The 21,111-nt window shown below is 34.6% G+C and overlaps 2 protein-coding genes across 8 annotated transcripts in view; one reads left to right on the top strand and one right to left on the bottom strand.

The window, feature by feature from the left end:
* The window catches only part of Abi (tyrosine kinase Abl), a 45,814-nt gene extending 38,467 nt beyond the window's left edge, over nucleotides 1–7,347 (bottom strand). The window contains exons 1-2 of one of the 2 annotated variants that reach the window (XM_035370400.2): nucleotides 7,195–7,320; nucleotides 4,854–4,992 (exon numbers count right to left, since the gene is read on the bottom strand). The gene's annotated coding sequence lies outside the window, so the exon portion shown is untranslated. Of the gene's footprint in view, nucleotides 1–4,853; nucleotides 4,993–7,194 lie in introns of both variants that reach the window. The other variant, XM_035370401.2, reaches the window with a different exon arrangement.
* A 196-nt stretch (nucleotides 7,348–7,543) lies between these two features.
* LOC118184916 (Fanconi anemia group A protein-like) overlaps nucleotides 7,544–21,111 on the top strand; it is a 63,047-nt gene continuing 49,479 nt past the window's right edge. For 2 of the 6 annotated variants that reach the window (XM_085810492.1, XM_085810494.1), the window contains exons 1-2: nucleotides 7,544–7,812; nucleotides 20,692–20,781. In XM_085810492.1, coding sequence (XP_085666618.1) covers nucleotides 7,702–7,812; nucleotides 20,692–20,781 — 201 coding nt within the window. In that variant the 5' untranslated portion in view covers nucleotides 7,544–7,701. The remainder of the gene's footprint in view (nucleotides 7,813–20,691; nucleotides 20,782–21,111) is intronic. The other 4 variants (XM_085810491.1, XM_085810495.1, XM_085810493.1 and 1 more) reach the window with 4 other exon arrangements.

Genomic DNA, 21,111 nt, shown 5'->3' with positions numbered 1-21,111 from the left:
TGGCGATTTTTTACGGCCCTCGAAACCGAATAGTACCGGAAATTCATACGAAGAAATTAAATTCTTTATAGCAGTAATTTCAGATAAAATTGATGTTTCTGAACAGGTTTAGAATTTGCAAAGGACAATATTAAGAATCTTACTAAAAAGCTCACACCAAAGAAAATAAAGCAATTTTTAACTGTACCTTTTTAATAGATAGTACAAACTATATAGTGATAGAAAATTTTTTGATGCAGTTTGGAGTTTAGTTTATAGTATTAAGCAAATACGAACCAAAATAATATAATTTAAAACTTGCAATATTACTCACATGCCAAATTATATAGATTAAAAAGAAAAACTTAAACATAAGCATACAAAGTTAGTAGTATATTTTTTCAAGAAAATACATGTGTACTCATTTTTTTTTAATTTAATGCAAACTTGAATGTGATATTTAATAAATACACGTAACACACAAAATGTTAAAAAAAAAACTTTTTGGACGTAATTTAAAATCTGAAAACTTTCAGATTTTTTTTTAAACTATGGATGCTCATTTAATAGAGGAAAGTGATTTGCTATTGTCACCAGTAATGTTATTAATTGAAAGACTTAGTTATTTGATTCGGCCTTTTGGAATGATCAGCGATATGAATGTGTATTACAGAATTATCGGTAAAATCCTAGTATACGGTGAAGCCTTGGCGCGATTTTGAAAATTATCGCCAACATCAAAAATGACCCAAAGAACGTCTATGTATACAGTCAAAAGTCGTTAATCCGGACTCGTCGGGACTTTGGCGATTCCGGATTATCGATTTTTCCGGATTATAGATCATCAGTTTAAATCTGGTAAAATGGCATGCAGAAATTATAAAATTAAAAATATGAAACCGTAATTTACGAAATAAAGAACAATTATGATCTAAAGGGTATCAAAATTTACAAAAAAAAAGCTTAATATTTATTTGTTTACTTTATTAAACATTTCTTTCAATGTAAGTTGTTTAAGTTGCTTCGTTTTTTATGTGATAATACATTCTCTTTAATTCTATAAACAGACATAATTTCGTGTTCAGTTACAAAGTTCCGCTGTTCAAGTCCTATAATTGCCGTGTCAAGAATACCGACTAATTTGTCAATCGAAATTTTTTCGTTTTCAATAACCTCTATCACTTTCTTCGCTATCCGAAGCGAATTATAATGACGAGGCATTAAATCATATCAAAGACACATCGAGATGAAATACTACATTGAGTAAGAAATTATAAGCCAAATAAAATAAAAACATCTGCTCTTAAGATAAGGATAGTGCTGGATCAACTTCCAATTCATTGCACGCCGCCCGGTGTTAAAGATAAACAATGTTTAGATAAACAAACGTTAACGTTAAAGTTTACATAAACAAAGGATATGCCTTTATCCATTTTTTGCAGCAATTCTACTTTTTGTTTAATGGACTCCGAAAGATACTTTCGCTTTGTATATCCTTTACATATTAGTAAATATATATCGGAAATTCTATTTGACATAATCGAAAGTTCAAGCTTACTTTTATAAAATTGCTCTAACAGTCTGCAAAAAATAATAATCCGTATCCAATTCGAAGATTAAGGAACAACACAATCTGCAACATTAACTGAAATAGATAATTAGATAATTTTAGCTTAGCTTATCCCGTCCGTTATACATTAAACGCGCATTCGTAAACGTATTTTGCGCACGCGCACACGCAAATTCGCAGCGATAAAGGTCTTACGCGCATGCGTCAAAGCGACGCATGCGCAGAAAGTTTGTAGCTTTGAGGTCCGGATTATGGGTGTCCGAATTAATGACTTTTGACTGTATTACATACACTATATACTATCACTATATACATAGCATATACAATGTATAGCTATATATATTCTTTGAATACCTGTTTACTACTCATCGTATATGTCCCGTTCTTACAGCTCATAAAAGTAGCCAAACCCCGTGTGCACCGGATACTAGGATTAAACCGAATTATCTTTAGAATTTAGAATCTGAAGGTGTGGAAAACTAATGCTCTTTATTTATCATGTAATTAAATGCAAAATTATTACCGTAATTTCGCACGTATAGTCCGCACCATCGTATAGTCCGCAGACACGATTTTATATAAAAAAAATTTCAAAAATCGTCAGACAGTCCGCACCACTGGATAGTCCGCGGACTATACGTCCGAAATTACGTTTTTTTAATACGGCAATATTCCCATGCTTTTTAAACACATCCTTTTGTTTGCGCCAATTTCTCACTGCTTTCTCGTCCACTTCAAAATAACAGGGTAAAATCCTAGTATACGATGCAGCCTTGGCGCGACTTTGAAAATTATCGCCAACACCAAAAATGATTCAAAGAACGTCTATATATATATAGTATACACACATAATATATATACTATATACTATGTTTAACTACATATTTTCTTTGAATGACCCGTTAACTACTCATCGTATATGTCCCGTTTTCACTGCTCATCATAAAGTCGCCAAAAGTAGCCAAATCCCGTGTGCACCGAATACTAGGATTAAACCAATAACGGCCCGCTTCTCTATTTCCATCTTTGTCAACTACCTTGAGTTTAACTCAGCAGTAAAACTCCGGCGATGTTTCATCAACGTTATCGAAGATGAAAGACAAAATACGAAGACAAAATACGAAAACAAAATACTGTGCAACATGCTATACTCGTGATAAGCTGTAATGAAATGTGACCTTCGACCCCACTCACTCGGTGTTGCCAAACCACGCTATAAGTAAACGAATCACGCTTTTTTTTTTTTCGTACTCCAGGTACTTGCTACTATGGCTCCTAAAAACCGAGTTGACGCATCAATTACTTTTCCCCCTCTCGGCAGTTGCGCTAAAGCAGTGCGAAGGATACTGGGATACAACACTCTGGTTGCGCTAAGTGAGTGCTCATACAAGACTTTCTTTGGCTCATATCTCGGCATCGCTTGATGCGCCAGCCTGGATTTTTAGGAGCTCTACTTGCTACTACTTATTCATTCTGCACTATGCTCTTTAGTTTACTATCGATACGATACATACGAATGTTTTCTTGGAATCTCGCGCATTTTTTATATTTGATCATCGGCAGTTCACGACAGTGTTTTTTAAATTTCAACGATTTTAACCGTGAACAACCAGCGTATTATCCGCACTGGTGGATAGTCCGCAGCTTCAAAAATTCGCATTTTAAACACAGATAGTCCGCGGACTATACGCGCGAAATTACGGTACCTACATGCTGCTTATTTTACACTTTTCAATTTTCTGACATTTAGAAGTTGCCAATTCAATTTGATGGAATCATATGCATGAATATGGGATGAGATGCAGGTAATACCAATATGCACAAATGAATAGGTTTTCTAATTGCAAGCAACAGGCTTTCAGTAACTGTAAGTATGTAGGTTGTTTTTTTTTTTTTTTTTCAACCTCCGATTGCACAGTATGATGGCCAGGTATGCGGCAGATGGTTGGTGTGCGTAGTATGTGACTGCGCATCTCCCCCTCTACACACTCTGTCACTGGCATATTCAACACGCCATTTTCTGTTGAGTTGCAGTCACGTAAACACGGCTGTCGCTATTGATTCTCCCGCCAAGTGTGAATTGCGAGCTGTTATTTATTTCTTGAGGGCAGAAAGGAACAGTGCAGCGGAAATTCATCGAAGAATGAATCGAGTGTATGGAAACAGCTTTATGAGTGATTGCGTTGTTCGTGAATGGTGTCGAAAGTTTAAAGATGGCCGAACTGATGTGCACGATGAAGGGGGTCAAGGACGCAAGTCTGTTGCTACAGACGACATTGTTCAACGAGTTGACCAAGCGGTTAAGCAAAATCGAAGGTTCACCATAAGTGAATTATCGATGAAATTTCCGGAAATTTCAAGATCTTCCCTGTATCGTTACTGAACAGTTGCGCTACAGAAAAGTTTGCGCTTGCTGGGTCTCACAGATGTTGAATGACGACCACAAAACTCGTCAAATGGTTGCAACGTTTGAGTTTCTTGATTGTTACAATACTGTTGGAGAAGAGTTTTTGAAATCCATTGTGACACGTGACGAGACATGGGTTCAATATGACATGCTCGAAACGAAACGATAATCACAACTACGGATGCACACAAATTCTCCAAAGAGACCCACAAAATTCAAACGAACCTTTAACAATCGTAAGGTTATGGCAACTGTTTTTCGGCACCAAAAAGGTGTGTTGCTTGGGGAGTTTATGCAGCCTGGAACAACAATTAATGCAGACTCATATTGTGAAACTTTGCAATGCTTACGGAGAGCTATTCAAAACAAACAAAGAGGCATGCTGACTTCCGGAATTGTTCTGATCCACGACAAAGCCCATCCTCACAGCGCTCGTGTAACCCAACGGTTCCTTCAGCAATTTCAATGGGACATTTTCGAACATCCACCATATAGTCCCGATCTAGCGCCGAGTGACTTTCATCTGTTCCCTGAACTGAAGCAGTGGCTTGGCGGGAAGCACTTCCAAAATAACGTGGAGCTGAAAGAAACTGTCACAACTCACTTCCAATCATTGGCGGGGACATTTTATGAAGAGGGTATTGCAAAGCTTATTCACAAATATGACAAATGCCTCAATCATCAAGGTGATTATGCAGAGAAATAACCTGTATTGTATTTTGGTAATAAAATCTTTTTTGTATATTCACCCGTCTTTTCTTTACAGCCCATCGGAGGTTGAAAAAAAAAAATAACTCTCGTACATACTTATCTCTAATAAATATCTTCACTAAGTAATAACACCTATTTATTACAGAAAACTGAAATGATGGTTAAATCTTAAATGGTTCAGTTTACTTGATTGCGGCAAAGTTTACTAAGGCTATCCATCTAAGGGAAGGAATGCTCTGATGGTGGACTTTGTAAAGGAAACTGGCTTGTGTCTACATCGCACATGATCAAACCTCGAAAACACCCTTGCAGCCAGTCTGTTTGCCTGAAATCAAACCCAGGTAAAAAACATTGTTTAGCAACTAGGCGAATGGTAGGTGTTAAATATTCAGTAAAAATAAACATTAAAATATAAAGTGGCAATAAACAGAATGGGGGAAAAAACTATTTCACAGTCAACTACCAGGTACGTAACTATGAAACCAAAATTTGCCCACAGATGGCAGTAGCTGTCGATGTGGCAGTAGCCTTCAACCTGCATCAATGGCACCATTTTATTTCTTCAACAGCTGACAAAGATTTTTGACTCAAAACAATACAAGTTTCATATAACAGAATAGTTTTCATAGTTTTTCTGAGCATATCAAGTTTCGTGCCTACAAATTATGATTTGCAGACAGCATTAATTTTCCGTTACCATCTAAAGAAAACTGCGGCAGAATCACATTGAATTTTTGTCGAAGCTTAAAGTGGGCCTGCTCTTGGTATATCACAATGTTTTGAGTGGTATAACAAATTCAAAAGTGGCGATTTTGACGTAAGAAATGAAAAATGTGGAAGACCGCCTAAAAAGTTTGAAGACAGTGTTAGATTGCTCAAACCCAACAAAAACTCATGAACCATGGACATTTGAAAGCCATGGGAAAGATCCAGAAGGTGGGAAAATAGGTTCTACATGAATTGAATGAAAGAAAGCAAGAAAAGCAAAAAACCACTTTAAAATGCTGCTCATCATGTCATTTTCTCAATCATATTGTGACAGGTAATGAAAAGTGGATATATTTTTAGAATCTAAAGTGTAAAAGATCATGGGTAAATCTAGGCAAACCATCAACATCAATTGTGAGGCCAAATTGCTATAGAAAGAAAACAGTGCTCTGTGTTTGATGGGATCAGAAGGTGTGATCTCTTATGAGCTGCTAAAATCCTAGTGATCGATTTGAATGAAGCATTGCGCAAAAAATGACCAGAATAAGGCAACACTAACTGATTTTGCTTCATGGTAATGTACCATCACACAAAGCAAAACCGGTCAAAGAAAGGACTGAAGTGGTCATTTAGGAAATACTTGCCCACACGTCTAATTCACCAGACTTCGATCCTCCAACTACTATTTATTTAAGACACAATAACACGCCGAATAAATACTAATTCAGAAGTCAAACAACAAAAATCAGCATTATACCTACAAAATTTTCACAACTTTACTTTGTGAAAATTTTGTAGTATAATGCTGATTTTTGTTGTTTGACTTCTGAATTACTATTTATTTGCATCGATGGGACACACACTTGCAGAACTTCCACTTCTTATGAAAATGTATAAAAAATGGCTAGAAGACTGGTTCTTCTCAAAACAGCAACAGTTTTTTTTTTTTTTTTTTTTTGGTGTGGCATTCTTAAATTGCCAGAGAGATGGGGAAAATATATGTATATATATATATATATAGCAACGGACATTATTTCAAATACAATATTTTTTATCATTTTCATACAATAAATCTGTATTCTAAATACAAAAATTCCGGTTTCGTGTTTACACACCTGGTACATCGAATGGATAGTAAATGTGAAAATCTTGCCTACGGCTCTGTCGACAAAAGACTATAATCACCCTATGGGCAGTGTTTACATTCACAATGCTCTCTCTAAAAATATTTACAAATAATTGCGATCTTGAAAAATAACAGATGGTAAACTAACAAAAATGATATTACAAATACATAGACTAATACATTTAGAAATCTGGTGGCAAAGTAATTTGACAAGGCAACATGCTAAACATCTGCCAATACAGATATTATCACGGAACTATAATTTGTAAACTTGTAGAGTATAAGCATATCATAATTCGATAGAACATGGATAATTTATTCCTTATATATCAAACAATGAATAAATACTACAATATTTAAAGGACTTGGAGTTATACTAAGTTTGTACCGATGATTGAATGCGTTACCACAATTACATATTATCGATACATTATGTATGTTATTTATCTAAAAGGATGAAATGCAGAAAATTAAAAGAACAATGAAATTATGAAATTAAATTTTAAGTAATTTGACAGATGAGAAAATGTATGAAATTGTTTCTGTAATAAAGTTTTAAATGGATGTGATTTACATAATAAAAACAGAAGTAATTTCAGTTTAACACCACGTTCCCAATGCATTTGCATTTCCACCAAATCATTACACTAATAGCAACTTAAGCGAGAAAATATAATAGATTCCAGAAAATACCTTCCAAATACTTCGATTTCTAATCGTCACGAGTAAATAAATAAACAAAACATCAAATTTCTCTGTTGGTTGTGTTTTTTTTATATATATATATATATATTGCGCATGCGCTTAAGCATGGATAAAGCTTTTTTGAATCAACGCTTTCCGGATTTTAGAATTATTAACAGCATAAAATAATAACGGAATAAAATCGTGTAATGGGAGTTTTTCATCTCTAAACTGATTGTATATAATTTGATTTCATTTCTTGAGGTACATGTGCATATTAAATGTTAAATTTACTGTTTGAGGTTCAAAAATTTTTAAATATCGCTATACAAAATTTATGTGCTTATGTAGCTAATATTTGGCAACAGGCATTGCAATATAATTTGGCGGATTTTTGAAAACGAAACTGATCATTTTAATGTAATTCAAAATTATTAGTATTTTTTATATTAGACCATTCGGAAAATAGCTCCCTCTGTTAAGGTATAAATATAGTCTTTGATTCATGGGTCTGTGATGGAAAATAAGCGAACTGCATCTGTGATAGCCGCAGAGAAACTTCTTAGTGTTATATCTGCAAATCATACAACTGATAATTTTATTTTGTTTCTCTCAGAATTGGAAAGAGTAAGTGTTTATTGAAATATAAATGTTTAATTACTTGATTAATATAGGTCATACTAAGTAATTTATTCGAAAAAAATTAAAATAATAATTATGTCTTGCAGAAATAATTTTCACTGTTGTGCTGTGTGCATATGCTATGAACTACCTGATCTTCAGTGACTTTTTTCTAGCATTCTGACTACACAAAAACAAAATAACAAGGCAAAGAATTGCACAAACTCATTACCGGTCAATGTGTACCGGCAAAACGGTTACACATTGACCTATTTCCACTTTTAAAAAAATATCACAGAATGTTTTTTAAATGTAAAAAATTTGTAATTATGTGAGTGATTTATGGATACACAAACGCACACACACAAGGATAACCCAGACGGTGATGGACTTCTCTTTCAAAAGCATCAGAAAGCAAGGCAAGTGCGTAACAGACAAAAAAAAAAAAAAAAAAAAAACTATTTCTGTTAATAATTAAGGAATTATTGGGTTTTCATTATTGGGTTCCCGTTGGCGCCGTTGCATTTTTACTCGCCAAGCTCGCGGTCCATCGACGATGAGCCGAGCTGCAAACGTGATATTTTGTAAACATGATTTGTAGTGCATTTAAATTCAAGTTAGCAGACAAAACAATATATTAAGCATATGATAGTAAAAATTGGTTGATCTTTACATTATGGTAACTTGGCGATAATTTGGCGACCAACTCTCCTACAGCAACCCTCTATTTTTTTTTCCCGCCGCCATTTTGTCTTCACGAAGTAAAGACATGTTTCTTTTCTTTTTATCTACTGAACACTTCTTCCAACAATCTACTAGCCGAATTACACTTATGCTAGAAATTTTATCAAACAAAACTGCTTAATCATGACAAATATTCACTGCAAAATTGGGAAAAAGTGCACAGTACCATACTCCTTACGCGTTTTTCAAAATAACACATACACATAAACCATGTACACGCCGACTTATTTTTACTTAAAAAAACATCCCAGAATTGCACAAAAATGGCACTGTGCACACTCTTCACTATATCCATGTACACTGCTTTTTTCTCATAAATTAGAAAAATTTCACGAAAATACATGACAATTTTCTCAATCTTTAAACCCGGTAAAAAGAACATATATGAAATTACCTGATCGCAAAAAAGTATTTACCCTTTCCAAATATGAACATTTCCACATATAAAATAAATAAAATATCCAAAAACTTTTACCTCTAAATCATCTATTATATTATAAACGTCACCAACGAATTCATACCGCAACCATTACAAATACTTAGTGTCAGATATTTAAATTATTTCCATGCACATTTACTTCAACTAAAACGTATACCAAATTCCTACAAACATAAAATTCACAAAATAACTATCATTTCATTAAAATATAATTAAATTCAAAAACAGTACTTAAAATATAAATGAGCACATACATTAAATTAATAAAAATTACCTTACAATCCTAATTACTTTAAACTAAATCATTGCTAATAACAATTTTCCCAATAATACCAAATTCCTTTACTTCCACCTTACATTTAGAACAATGCATAAAAATAATATCCTCAAATAATTAAAAATACTAACTTACCTAATCTTCTTCAGAATCTTGATTACGTGTCCGATAAACTTTTCTTCTTTCTGTTTCAGGATCTTTAAAATCATACTTATATTTCACAGCAAGGTACCAGGTAAAATAAATAACTTAATAAAACATCTTTATTTCTATCTCGCACAACCTTAAAGAAACATTTATTACTACCCTTTTCAATACCACTAAATACCCATTTCGAATTCACTTTAGTTACGGCCATGGGATCCAAAAATTCACGAACACTGTTTCACACAACACAGAATAAAGCCAAATACAAAGTTTCCAGATTTTTTCCCGATTTCCCCCCTTTTCTGATTAAAGAACCGTAATTCGTCCATTAATATCACATGACATATCCCATGATCTCTCATTTCCCTCATACAAAATAATGAGTAATCGGAACTGAGTACTGCTCACATTATTACCAAAGTCCCAGGTAGTAACCTTTATCGCCTCCAAAATATCGCCAAACTACCAGTTACCATATTGTAAAGATCAACCTAAAAATTCACAGATAATAAGCATGTAGATGTAAAACTAACTGGTTAAACGTGATAAACGAAAAAAATTTGTCTTAAATTCCAGTTAACACAGAAAACAATATATTCCTTACACCAGCAGTGTTTTGCTAATTTTGATGACCATGGTGATGCATCAAACTATTCTGTCATCTTAGATAATCAATAATATTTTGTATTTCAATTTAATCATCTATTTATGTCACACCTGCCATCCTCTGAAAGGTTATTGTTAGAAAAGCATTATCAATATATTATCTTGTTAAAATTTTACACCAGAAAATTGATTTATTCTCATAATTTTAGATGACAATAACCAATAATAAAAATAAAAGCATTACTAAGTTATTTAAATTGCTGGTTCTTAGAGCTGTTAATAATTAAGAACACAACGTGAACAGCCGTGTTACAAATGAGCATTCACCCCTCCCGCCGTATTTTCTTCCTTTCATCCTGAAACGAGAACCGGCATCTATCTACGAAAAGATTTCTATCTATTTGTTGTTAAAAAATTGAGAAAAAATAATAATAAATAAGAGAAGAATAATATAAATCTGCAAATGCGAACAACGACAGTGATAATTCAACAAAATGAACGCAAGAGATATGGTTGCAAACTTCGAAGAAGCAAATACGATAAATCCGCTGGTTTACCAGGTTTGAACTATTATCGCCAAAGTTGGCGATGTTTACATTTACCGGGTTCTCTGCGGAAGTGCTTCCGAATTATTATGTGCATAGTTGTCAGAGTTTGGCATTTTGAAAATTTTATGACTTCTACTAAGGTAAGCATTTCTTTATCCAAAGACCACTTTTGTAAATCAGAATATTTTGCAGAGCACTTTACTTTTGTTCCTTTAGAAAGCAGTTTTTTTTAGCATATGTTACTACCAGTATGCATATATTTTTTAAATAAAATTAATTAAAATTCATTTAATTTTATATTGCTGTTAATCAGAGCCAGGACTAGGGTGATAAAGTGAGGCACTTGCCTTAGTGGAATAACTATGAGAGGTGCCAAATTGACAACAAAAATTTAGAAATTCATTTTAAAGAAAGAAACAAGGATTATTAACTTTCAATTCCAGAACACATCAAGAAGTATCAAAATTTTATGTTATACAGTCAAAAGTCGTTAATTCGGACACCCATAATCCAGAATGATCTATAATCCGGACCTCAAAGCTACAAACTTTCTGCGCATGTGCATAGGCGTTTACGCATGTGTGTAAGGCCTTTATGGCTGCGCATATGTTTACGCTTGCGCGTTTAATGTATAACGGATGGTATAAGCTAAAATTATCTAATTATGTATTTCAGTTAATTTGCAGATTGCGTTGTTCCTTAATCTTCGAATTAGATCCGGCTTATTATTTTTTGCAGACTGTTAGAGCAATTTTATAAAAGTAAGCTTGAATTTCGATTATGTCAAATAGAATTTCCGATGCTGGAGCTCCCAAAGGATCTACAAAGCGAAAGTATGTTTTGATGTCCATCAAACAAAAAGTGGAATTTCCGCAAAAAATGGATAAAGGCATATCCTTTGTTTCTCTAACCATTCTGAAATCTGTTTATCAATTTTACGCTGCTCTGCTGCGGGGGGGGGGGGATGCCGCGGCACGCAATGAATTGGAAGTTGATCTGTCAGCACTATCCTTATCTTCAGGGCAGATGTTTTTATTTTATTTGGCTTATAATTCCTTACTAAATGTAGTATTTCATCTCGATGTAATCCGTCTTTGATATGATTTAAATCAAATTCCTCGTCATTATAATTCGCTTCCGGTAAAGAAAGTGACACAGAGGTTATTGAAAACGAAAAAATTTCGATTGACAAATTAGTCGGTATTCTTGACACAGCAATTATAGGACTTGAACAGCGGAACTTTGTAACTTAACAAAAAATTATGTCTGTTTATAGAATTAAAGAGAAAGTATTATCACATAAAACGAAGCAACTTAAACAACTTACATTGAAAGAAATGTTTAATAAAGTAAACAAATAAATATTAAGCCTTTTTTTTTTTTTTTTTTTGTAAATTTTGATACTTTTTAGATCATAATTCTTCTTTATTTCATAAATTATGGTTTTATATTTTTTATTTTATAATTTCTGCATGCCATCTTACCAGATTTAAACTGATGATCTATAATCCGGAATCGCCGAAGTCCCGACAAGTACGGATAAACGACTTTTGACTGTATAACAATCCGGCTGAATTAAGTGCAAAATTAATAATGTTAATTTATTCTAATACTGTTATTTTATAGCACAATATACTAAGCTGTTAAAAAATTATTGAGCCTTCCCCCCCTCCTCCCGCATAAACCGATGAAGCACTGGAGATTTTCTTCAGTGTAATATGTAGAGGGGACATTCATGCGCATTTGTGAATTTTTTCCCCGCCCATGGAAAGTATCAGTTGCTAGCAATCTGGCAACGAGTGAATACATGTAGTGAGCATTTATCGAATTTTGGCGTTTGTGGAATGATTGAAAAATAACTAGAAAATTTGAGCAGTGATATTGCATCAAATTTTGCCAAAAGTTTGGCAATACCTAAACAGAAACCATTTGCAAGATTCAGCAAGCTTTCAGAGACAATTCTATGAGAACTTGTCGCATCAAGGAGTGGTACAACCACTTCAAAGATGTCTTCAGAGACTCATCAGTGGACAGGGAACCACATTCAAATAGGCCCTTAACAAACTGGAATGAACATGTCGTTGAGAGAGCTCTGGTCTTGCAGGATCATTGTATCACAGGTAAAAAAATTGCAAGTGAGACAAAAGTAAGCATCCCATCAGTCATTCAAGTTTTCAGAAGTAGTTAGGCATGATTAAAGTGTCTGTAAAATTTGTACTGAAGCTGCTAACAATGGAGCAGAAGCAATAGCGTCTGGACATTGCACAGAGCATCCTGGACAATGACAATAGGGACCCGCAACTTTTTTAACACCTTGGTTACAGGTGATGAAACATGGGTGTACGAGAACAACTAAGAAACCAAGATGCAGTCATCACAGTGGCAACATCCATCATACTCAAGACCAAAAAAAGCACAGTAGGTCCACAGCAAAGTCCTGTTGTCTGTCTTCTTTGACTCCCGTGGTGTAGTATATTATAAGTACACCCCGCAAGGCAAACCGTCACAAAGGAGTACTACCAGGAGGTTCTTCGTATCCTTCATTTTGCTGTGCTACCCAAATAACTGGATCTGTGGGCAGTGAAAGCTTGCCAGCTCCATCATGATAATGAACCTGGCCATTGTTTGCATTTTATTCAAGCTGTCCTCTCTGAACACAACATTCCAGTGGTTCATCAGGCTCCCTACTCAACCAACATGGCTTCATGTGATTTTTGGCTGTTTCCCAAGCTGAAAATATCACTAAAAGGGAGCCAATTTGAGTCAAGAGATGACATTATACGGAATGCAAAGGAACAATTGCTCACCTTTCCAAAAACTGCATTCCAGAGGTGTTTCCAACAATGGTTGGAGTGCTGGGAGAAATGTATCCATTACCAAGGAGACTGCTTTGGAGGTAATTAGTGTTTGGGATTTCAAAATCAATAAATTTATTTTTGTCAACGAAAGGTTCAATGCTTTTTGAACAGCATAAAATATTATTTTTTCAATATTAACATTTATTGTTGAAACTAATGTATTCAATATTAATTCAGTCAAATTTATACTAGTTTATACTAATCGTGTAAAATCTAAACTCTCCTAGGAAATATCATGCTGCTGAAATCATCAATTCTTACTATCTCCCTTAGATCTGAATGCTCTTTTTTGTAACTATTTTTCTTAAGTCCACTGAATATGGATGCCATGCAAATGCTTACAGTTTTACAACAGATGTATCACATAAACATTTATTGAAATAGCATCAGAAGGCTAAATGAGGATGTTTAAAAATTAAATATACCATATTTGCAGTATTTTGCATCATGTTTTAGTGTAAAATGTGTCATTAAATAAAAAGACTTTGAGAGGGAGCATGGCTTGAGGTTTTGTCTTTTTGCATCCATATATAATTTTCTTGGACCCATACACTTGGGTTCATTTGGAGTTATTTCTGAAGTAATTACATGTATTTCTGGAGAGATGAAATTAATGGGCACATTAGTCAGTCTCATTCTTTGAAAATGAGGCCCACCAGTGGTGGAGTGGTAAAATTGCTAACACTAGTAGTTCCAATCTGGGTTTGATTACTGGCAAATGTGCTGGCTGCATGGATGTTTTCCTTGGTTTTCTCCATGTGTAACTTATATACGAGCTGCTTTCTCATAGAAAGTCATCCACAAAGGCATCTCTTCCCTCTAGTCCTAGTGGGCTTTGCCACAATAATAAATAAAATAAATAAACATTCTTTGAAAAGACTGGAATGTTAACATAAAAGAAAAGGCATAACTTTCTTACCCCCTCTTTTTTTAGTTCTATTGATTATAAGGGAGCAATAAAATTAATTATTTAGCATGAGTAATATTAGGAGATAATATAATTAATATTTCTTTAGTAAATAAAGATATACAGTATATATACAGGGTGTATCAGTACAGTGGTGACAAACTTTCAGGAGAGATAGAGTACACCTAGATGTTCAGAAATCACATTGCAATGCATGGTAGGAAATGCTTTACTGGTCCAATAGTGACAACAAAAAATTCAAGAAAGAAAAGACATGAACAGGGTGAGAAAAAATGTTTATAATTTGGAGTACGGCTAAAACAAAGGAAAAACAACATAAAGAGACGATGATCGTCATCTAAGTAGGTGCTCAAAATTATTATCCTGCACCATGGTGCAGGCCTCACATCTCCTGTGCATTGACGAATGAATATTAGCAAAAATGCCAGGCATGTCCTGGCTATCCCCAGCAAATGCCACGATGCATGCAACAAGTTCTTCTGCTCTGTTAATGGGAGTTTCGTACACAGGTGCCTTGAGGTACCTCCAGAAGAAGTAATCAAGGCAAGTGAAGTATGGAGATTGAGCGGACCAATGTAAGGGACTACCCTGACCGATCCACTGTTGGCCATGTGCCGCATGCAGGTGGAGACACACCTCAGTGCTTAATGGGTCATCATGCTGAAACCACATGGAAGAATGGTCAGCAGCAGATACATGTGCTTCCTCTAACAGCTGTGGCAATACCTGCTGAAGGAGGAGCAGATAGTTTGCACACATCAGACTTGGAGCAAGAAGTACTAACGGTGAGGTGGTCTCCTACGATGCCGGCCCATATATTTATGGAAAACTGTTTCTGGGCTGCATGGGTTCTTATTGTCTGTGGGCTCTCTTCTGACCACACATGAGTGTTATTGAATTATTCTTAATTGAACATTTGTTCGCATGTAAATGTTGTCTCATCATTGAACAAAACGGTGTCTGGGAAATGGGGATCTCTTAAGCACATCTCAGCATTCCAGCATGCAAAGGCCAATCGGGAAGCAAAGTTGCCTTGGCCCAGTAACTGCACACGCTGGGTGTGATAGAGGTGTGTGTCATTAGTATGCATGCTCCGCCATATGGTCATATGGGAAATCCTGACCTGATGGACGATAGCTCGCGTATTGGTACCAGGATTGTTGTGTACCAGATTCAGCATTGTATCCTCATTACTTGGCATCCTTACTCTTTACTCACGTGGCCATAATGAAGAAGGATCAGCTTTCAGACAATCTCTGATGCAAACAAGACACGATTGGGAGTCTGCCTTATGGAGTAATATTGGGCATACAACCGCTGGGCAGCTCGTCCATTGCAATCAGCTGCCCCATATGCCAGATGCATATCAGCGAGCTCAGCAGTCATGCAGCATTCTGTCCTACTACCATTCAGTCGGCAGCGGAAATGAAGCGTCATGGTGTGCTCGCCAGCAACAACAGCATGTATGTATGTACCATTATCTGATACTTCGGTTTACATAGCGACATCTATCCCATACACCAACCAAAGGCTTCCCAGCATTATTACTGTACTCCGAATAACAAACATGTTTTCTCACCCCATTCGTGTCCTTTCATTCTTGATTTTTGTGTCGGCACTACTGTGCCGGGAAAGTGTTTCCGACCATGCATTGCTATGTGATTTCCCATCGCCTAGATGTACACTATCTCTCCTGAAAGTGTGTCACCACTGTACCAATACACCTTACATAAGAGAGAGAGAAATTTATAGTTTTAATGCAAACTATTTTGGTTACTTCTGATATAACTGATACTGATATAAAAAAGCAAGTTTTAAAATTTTTAAGGTTGTTCTTTTTATTTTAAAACAGCTGATAGAAAGAATGTATTTAAAAAACATTTTCTTGCTAAAGAAGTGTTAAAAAACAAAGTTTCTGAAAAAAAAAAAAAAACTTTAGAAAGAGAAAAGAATGTATACTATAAAATGGTTGATTTAAAGATTAGAAAAAACTGAATCGAAAATATCAAAATAAATTAGGATTTGCAAATCATTAGTATGGATAGAAATTAATGGAAACACCTTCAATATTCATAAGATTTGACACACTGAAATCCACAGAATTAACTGGTGAAGCTGTGAAGAGAAAGCATGAGGCGATATAAATCTAATTAACTTTAAAATAGTGCTTCAATTGTAGGGATATGATGAGAACAATAAGTTAAAAAATTGTATCTGACAGCCAGTCATATTTAAATTAGAGTTAACGAACATATGATATTCCACTGAAGTTCAAATAAGTCTTTCTTAAAATAAAAACTCATTTGACTAATAAAAGATAAGTGAATTTTAAAGTCTTAAAGCCCCTCATGCTTTATGGTAATCAGTATCAAAATGATTACAATAAAGCATGAGGGGCTGTCATCTTTAGGAGAAATACTTTCATGGAGAATACCCAAAGGAACTGTCTCATGTTTAAGGTACACATGGAAAAAATTCAAAAATTGAATGCAGCCAGTCTGTTTGTCATGAATCATACTAGGACTGGCCAACAGTTTTACCTATTCGGACTCTTATGAGCATGAATTTTAGCGAAAACACTTGAAATAATTTCAAAGTGACTTATTCCTTCCTGTTTTACAAGACTTATGTCTTGCAAATGGTATCATGGTAAAGTAAGACTTTAAAAATAGGGTGTTCTTAATAGGATTATTAAACTTCTTCTACGGGTGAGAAAATCAGAAGGAATAAATTGACTTTTTATTTATTTTATAATAATATTGCTATGTAATAAACAATTTAAATATTTCCACTGTATGTATAAATGAAGAAAAAAGTAAAACAAGATATTGTACAAATTGGGGATGTTTAAAACACTGAAATATTCCTCAAAGCTAATATTTAAATTAACAAATTTTTAAAAAAAATTATTTATCAAACATGCAAATTGTGATGATCATTTTCTAATTGGGCCAAAATGATTGAGTGAAAAAGTATTTAGAATTTTCTGATTTCTCTGAAAATGAGCAGAAAAGTACTCATGAGGCAAAGCAATCTGTTGCCAAAATAGTTTTCTGGTAACTCAATGATGTCACCTAAAAGTACTTATATGGCAACCCTGGTATGTATATAGTACATGTCTGTTTTGATCGATGCACAACACAGAAGTTGTACAGAGCTGAGTTTGTGCAGTTCTCTGATCTTCTTTTAAGCAAAAACAGATGGGTACCTAGGTGGAATTATAGTGGAAAAAAAAGGATTTCTCAAACATGTTCCACTAAATTTTCTATTGCACACTGACAATGTTAAGTCCGAATTATATTAGTTTAGTTATTTATTATATTTATGTCTATTTCCTGCTTATGCTTAAGGTTTATATGAGTCTCCAAATAAATATATTCCCACAGATACTTAAGATTTATCCAGGGCCAGTGCTAGACATTTCTGCAGATCCAACATTCTGCTGCCAAGTGCCTCCCTAGATTTTAAAAATTTTGCCACTTTGAATTTTGCATCCCAGTGCCTTCTGTAAATTCTGAAGTTTTTGCCATCCTTAATTTTATTGCTTGGCACATCTCTAAATTCTAAAAATTTTACCATACCAGTGCTGGCACTAGTCCTGGGCTTGACTGAATAATAAATAAGTTATTCTTAATTCAAACAGTACTAAATATAATGTTTTGTCTTGCAAGTATCATTTACAAAATCTATTTTTTGCATATGGAAGTAAATTTCTTCTTGTTAAAACACTCAACACTTCATAGCAGAGTTAGCTGTAATCATTGTCAAGTGTAATGTTAACATAAAAGGTTACCATTCTCTTTGATATTTAGTTACTTATGTTAAAAATTAAAGAAAGAAAAAAGAAAAGGATTTTTTAGACATCACTGTGTGAGTCATTTCTCAGGCAGCAGCCATGCACTGATGGAAGGAAAAAGTAGTAAATAAAGATTTGCCAGGTTGTCATCAGTGCCAAAAATGAAATTAAGAATCAGGGCTTCCTACGTGTTTTATTATGAAAAATATCAAAAATTATGAAATATTACGAAAAAGGTTGCTGATGATCTGAAGGTCCTGATTTTAGATCATCCCCGATATTGGACATTTTACTTTAGACTGTATTATGAAAAAAATTATTGCAAACATACAAATAAAACTGGTTAAATTATACAAAAAATCAAAATATTAAATTAAATTAGAAATATAAAAGTCTTGCATATAAATAAAATATGGACATAACAATATTGTTACAGTTTTTCTTTTCTTCCGACACTAGTTGTGACGTTATTTTCTTCCCTCACGTTCGTACGGGGTTCGTGTGGATTTGGAGGGAATAACAACGACACTACTTGATGAAGTATCGAAACACACTTTATTAGCCGGTATTAATCAGGACTTTTGACACTTTTTACAGTCGTCGAAGATCTACTGTAAACACGCTGGAACGATCAGTGACACAACCTTCACACTGTCAGGCAATAACAGTGGAGACAGCTTCCTGCAGAGTACCAGAGTACAGCTCCTGACTCTGCTTGGTCATTCTCGAAACTCTACGTACTCTCGAGACTCTCCATGCTACAACTCGCGATGCACTCAACGACACACGAGCACAGCTCCCGACTCTTCGGTTCAGTCGTTCCCGGAGCTCAACACGTTCTCTCGACAATGCACTCACCTCCATACACTAACAGACTCCCTCGGTGCTCTCGGCACTCGCTGCCCGGCTGTCAACTTGATCGACTCCGCACAGACTGACTCGCTAGACGAGACACACTCTCAATACTACTACTGACTGCGGACCAGCAGTGTTTATATAGTGTTCAGGAACATTCTGACCTAAACCGGTAAGAATTCGTTCCAGAAGGTTCTCCATCCGTCCATGATATATTGGCAATTTTCTTGCCAAATGGGTGATTTCTCACCAAATGTGGCAACCCTGCCTTGCCATTCTATGGCATTCCTAAAACTGCTTTGCGGGGAAGCTATCTCACCGTGCCTGTATACAAAAGTCGTTAATTTAAACTGATTATCGATTTTTACAGATTATAGATCATCAGTTTAAATCTCATAAGATGGCATGCAGAAATTCTAAAATTAAAAATATGAAACCGTAATTTATGAAATAAAGAACAATTATGATCTAAAGGGTATCAAAATTTACAAAAAAAAAAAAAAAAAAGCTTAATATTTATTTGTTTACTTTATTAAACATTTCTTTCAATGTAAGTTGTTTAAGTTGCTTCGTCTTATGTGATAATACTTTCTCTTTAATTCTATAAACAGACATAATTTCTTGTTCAGTTACAAAGTTCCGCTGTTCAAGTCCCGTTAATTGCTGTGCCGAGAATACCGACTAACTTGTCAATCGAAATTTTTTCGTTTTCACTAACCTCTCTGTCACATTCTTCATGTCTTTATCCATTTTTTGCAGCAATTCCACTTTTTGTTTGTTGGACATCGAAACATACTTTCGTTTTGTAGATCCTTTGGAAGTTCCAGCATCGGAAATTCTATTTGACATAATCGTAAGTTCAAGTTTGCTTTTATAAAATTGCTCTTACAGTGTGCAAAAAATAATAAGCAAGATCCAATTCGAAGATTAAGAAACAACGCAATCATTAACATTAACTGAAATAGATAATTTTAGCTTACACCGTCCGTTATACATTAAACGCGCAGGCGAAAACGTATTCTGCACTTGCGCACATGCATATGCATAGTAGTCAAGGTCTTACGCACACACGTAAAACACCTGTGCGCATGTGCCAACGCGGTGCATGCGCAGAAAGTTTTTAGCTTTGAGGTCCGGATTATGGGTGTCCGAATTAACGACTTTTGACTGTATTTCATAACAATATTTAATATGAATTGTGTTAAAAAAATAATTTTCTTCCATTTTGCGATTAGGTAAAGAACTCTTTTCACCCTGTTTTAAAAACTCCTTATTTCCTCCTTTAAACTTCCTATGGTAAAAGTATAGTTTAGAGTACCCCTTGAAGAAACTTGGCAATTTTGGGTGGTACATGGATACCAATTTTGTGCAATTCTTTGACTCATTATTTTGGCTTGCGAAGGGATGATTTTTGCGCCAAAAATCGCCGTTACACAAAGCCAAAATAACAAGACAAACAGTTGTACTCACTCGGTTTCCATGTACACATTGACTTATTATTACTTTAAAAAAAAATCCTCAAATTGCACAAAAATGGCATTGCGCACTCTTTTGACTTTATCCATGTACACATCGACCTATTTTCACTATATTATATTACTCGATATAATATTTAATTAGATCAGTTCTTTCTTTTTAAATTTGCCTTATATTTATATGGTTTATAATTTTCCAAATTATTTTGTAGAAAGGAACAGCTGTGGCTTGCAATGATGCCAAGAGCTGTATGGACTGGAATTTCAACTTTCAAGAATTTTATGAAATTCTTTGTAGATTTGTAAGTAGCGAAACTTTGAGAATATTAATATCTTGAAAATTTTTTTATATAAATTTATCATTCATGCTATATCAATTAGAAATTAATATCCACACACTATTTACATATAGCATTAATTATACATACAAGATGCACTCATAAATAACAAGACGAGTTCTTATAAATAAGAAAGAATTACTAACTTTCATGTAAATTTACTTCGTTGAAAAAATTGTCCGAGGGAGTCTGTGTAATTGGTACTTACATACTTTTTCAGTAGAAGTAGCCAAATTTTTAGAAAGTGCCAAACTCTGGCAACCATGCACATAACATTTCTTCTGGCAATCATGC

This window comes from Stegodyphus dumicola, chromosome 2, assembly GCF_044657685.1.
Source record: "Stegodyphus dumicola isolate Sdum_Otavi_A_Nest chromosome 2, ASM4465768v1".
NCBI lineage: Eukaryota > Metazoa > Arthropoda > Arachnida > Araneae > Eresidae > Stegodyphus > Stegodyphus dumicola.
Note: the sequence above shows the minus strand (reverse complement) of the source record. Positions and strands in the feature narration are given on the sequence as shown.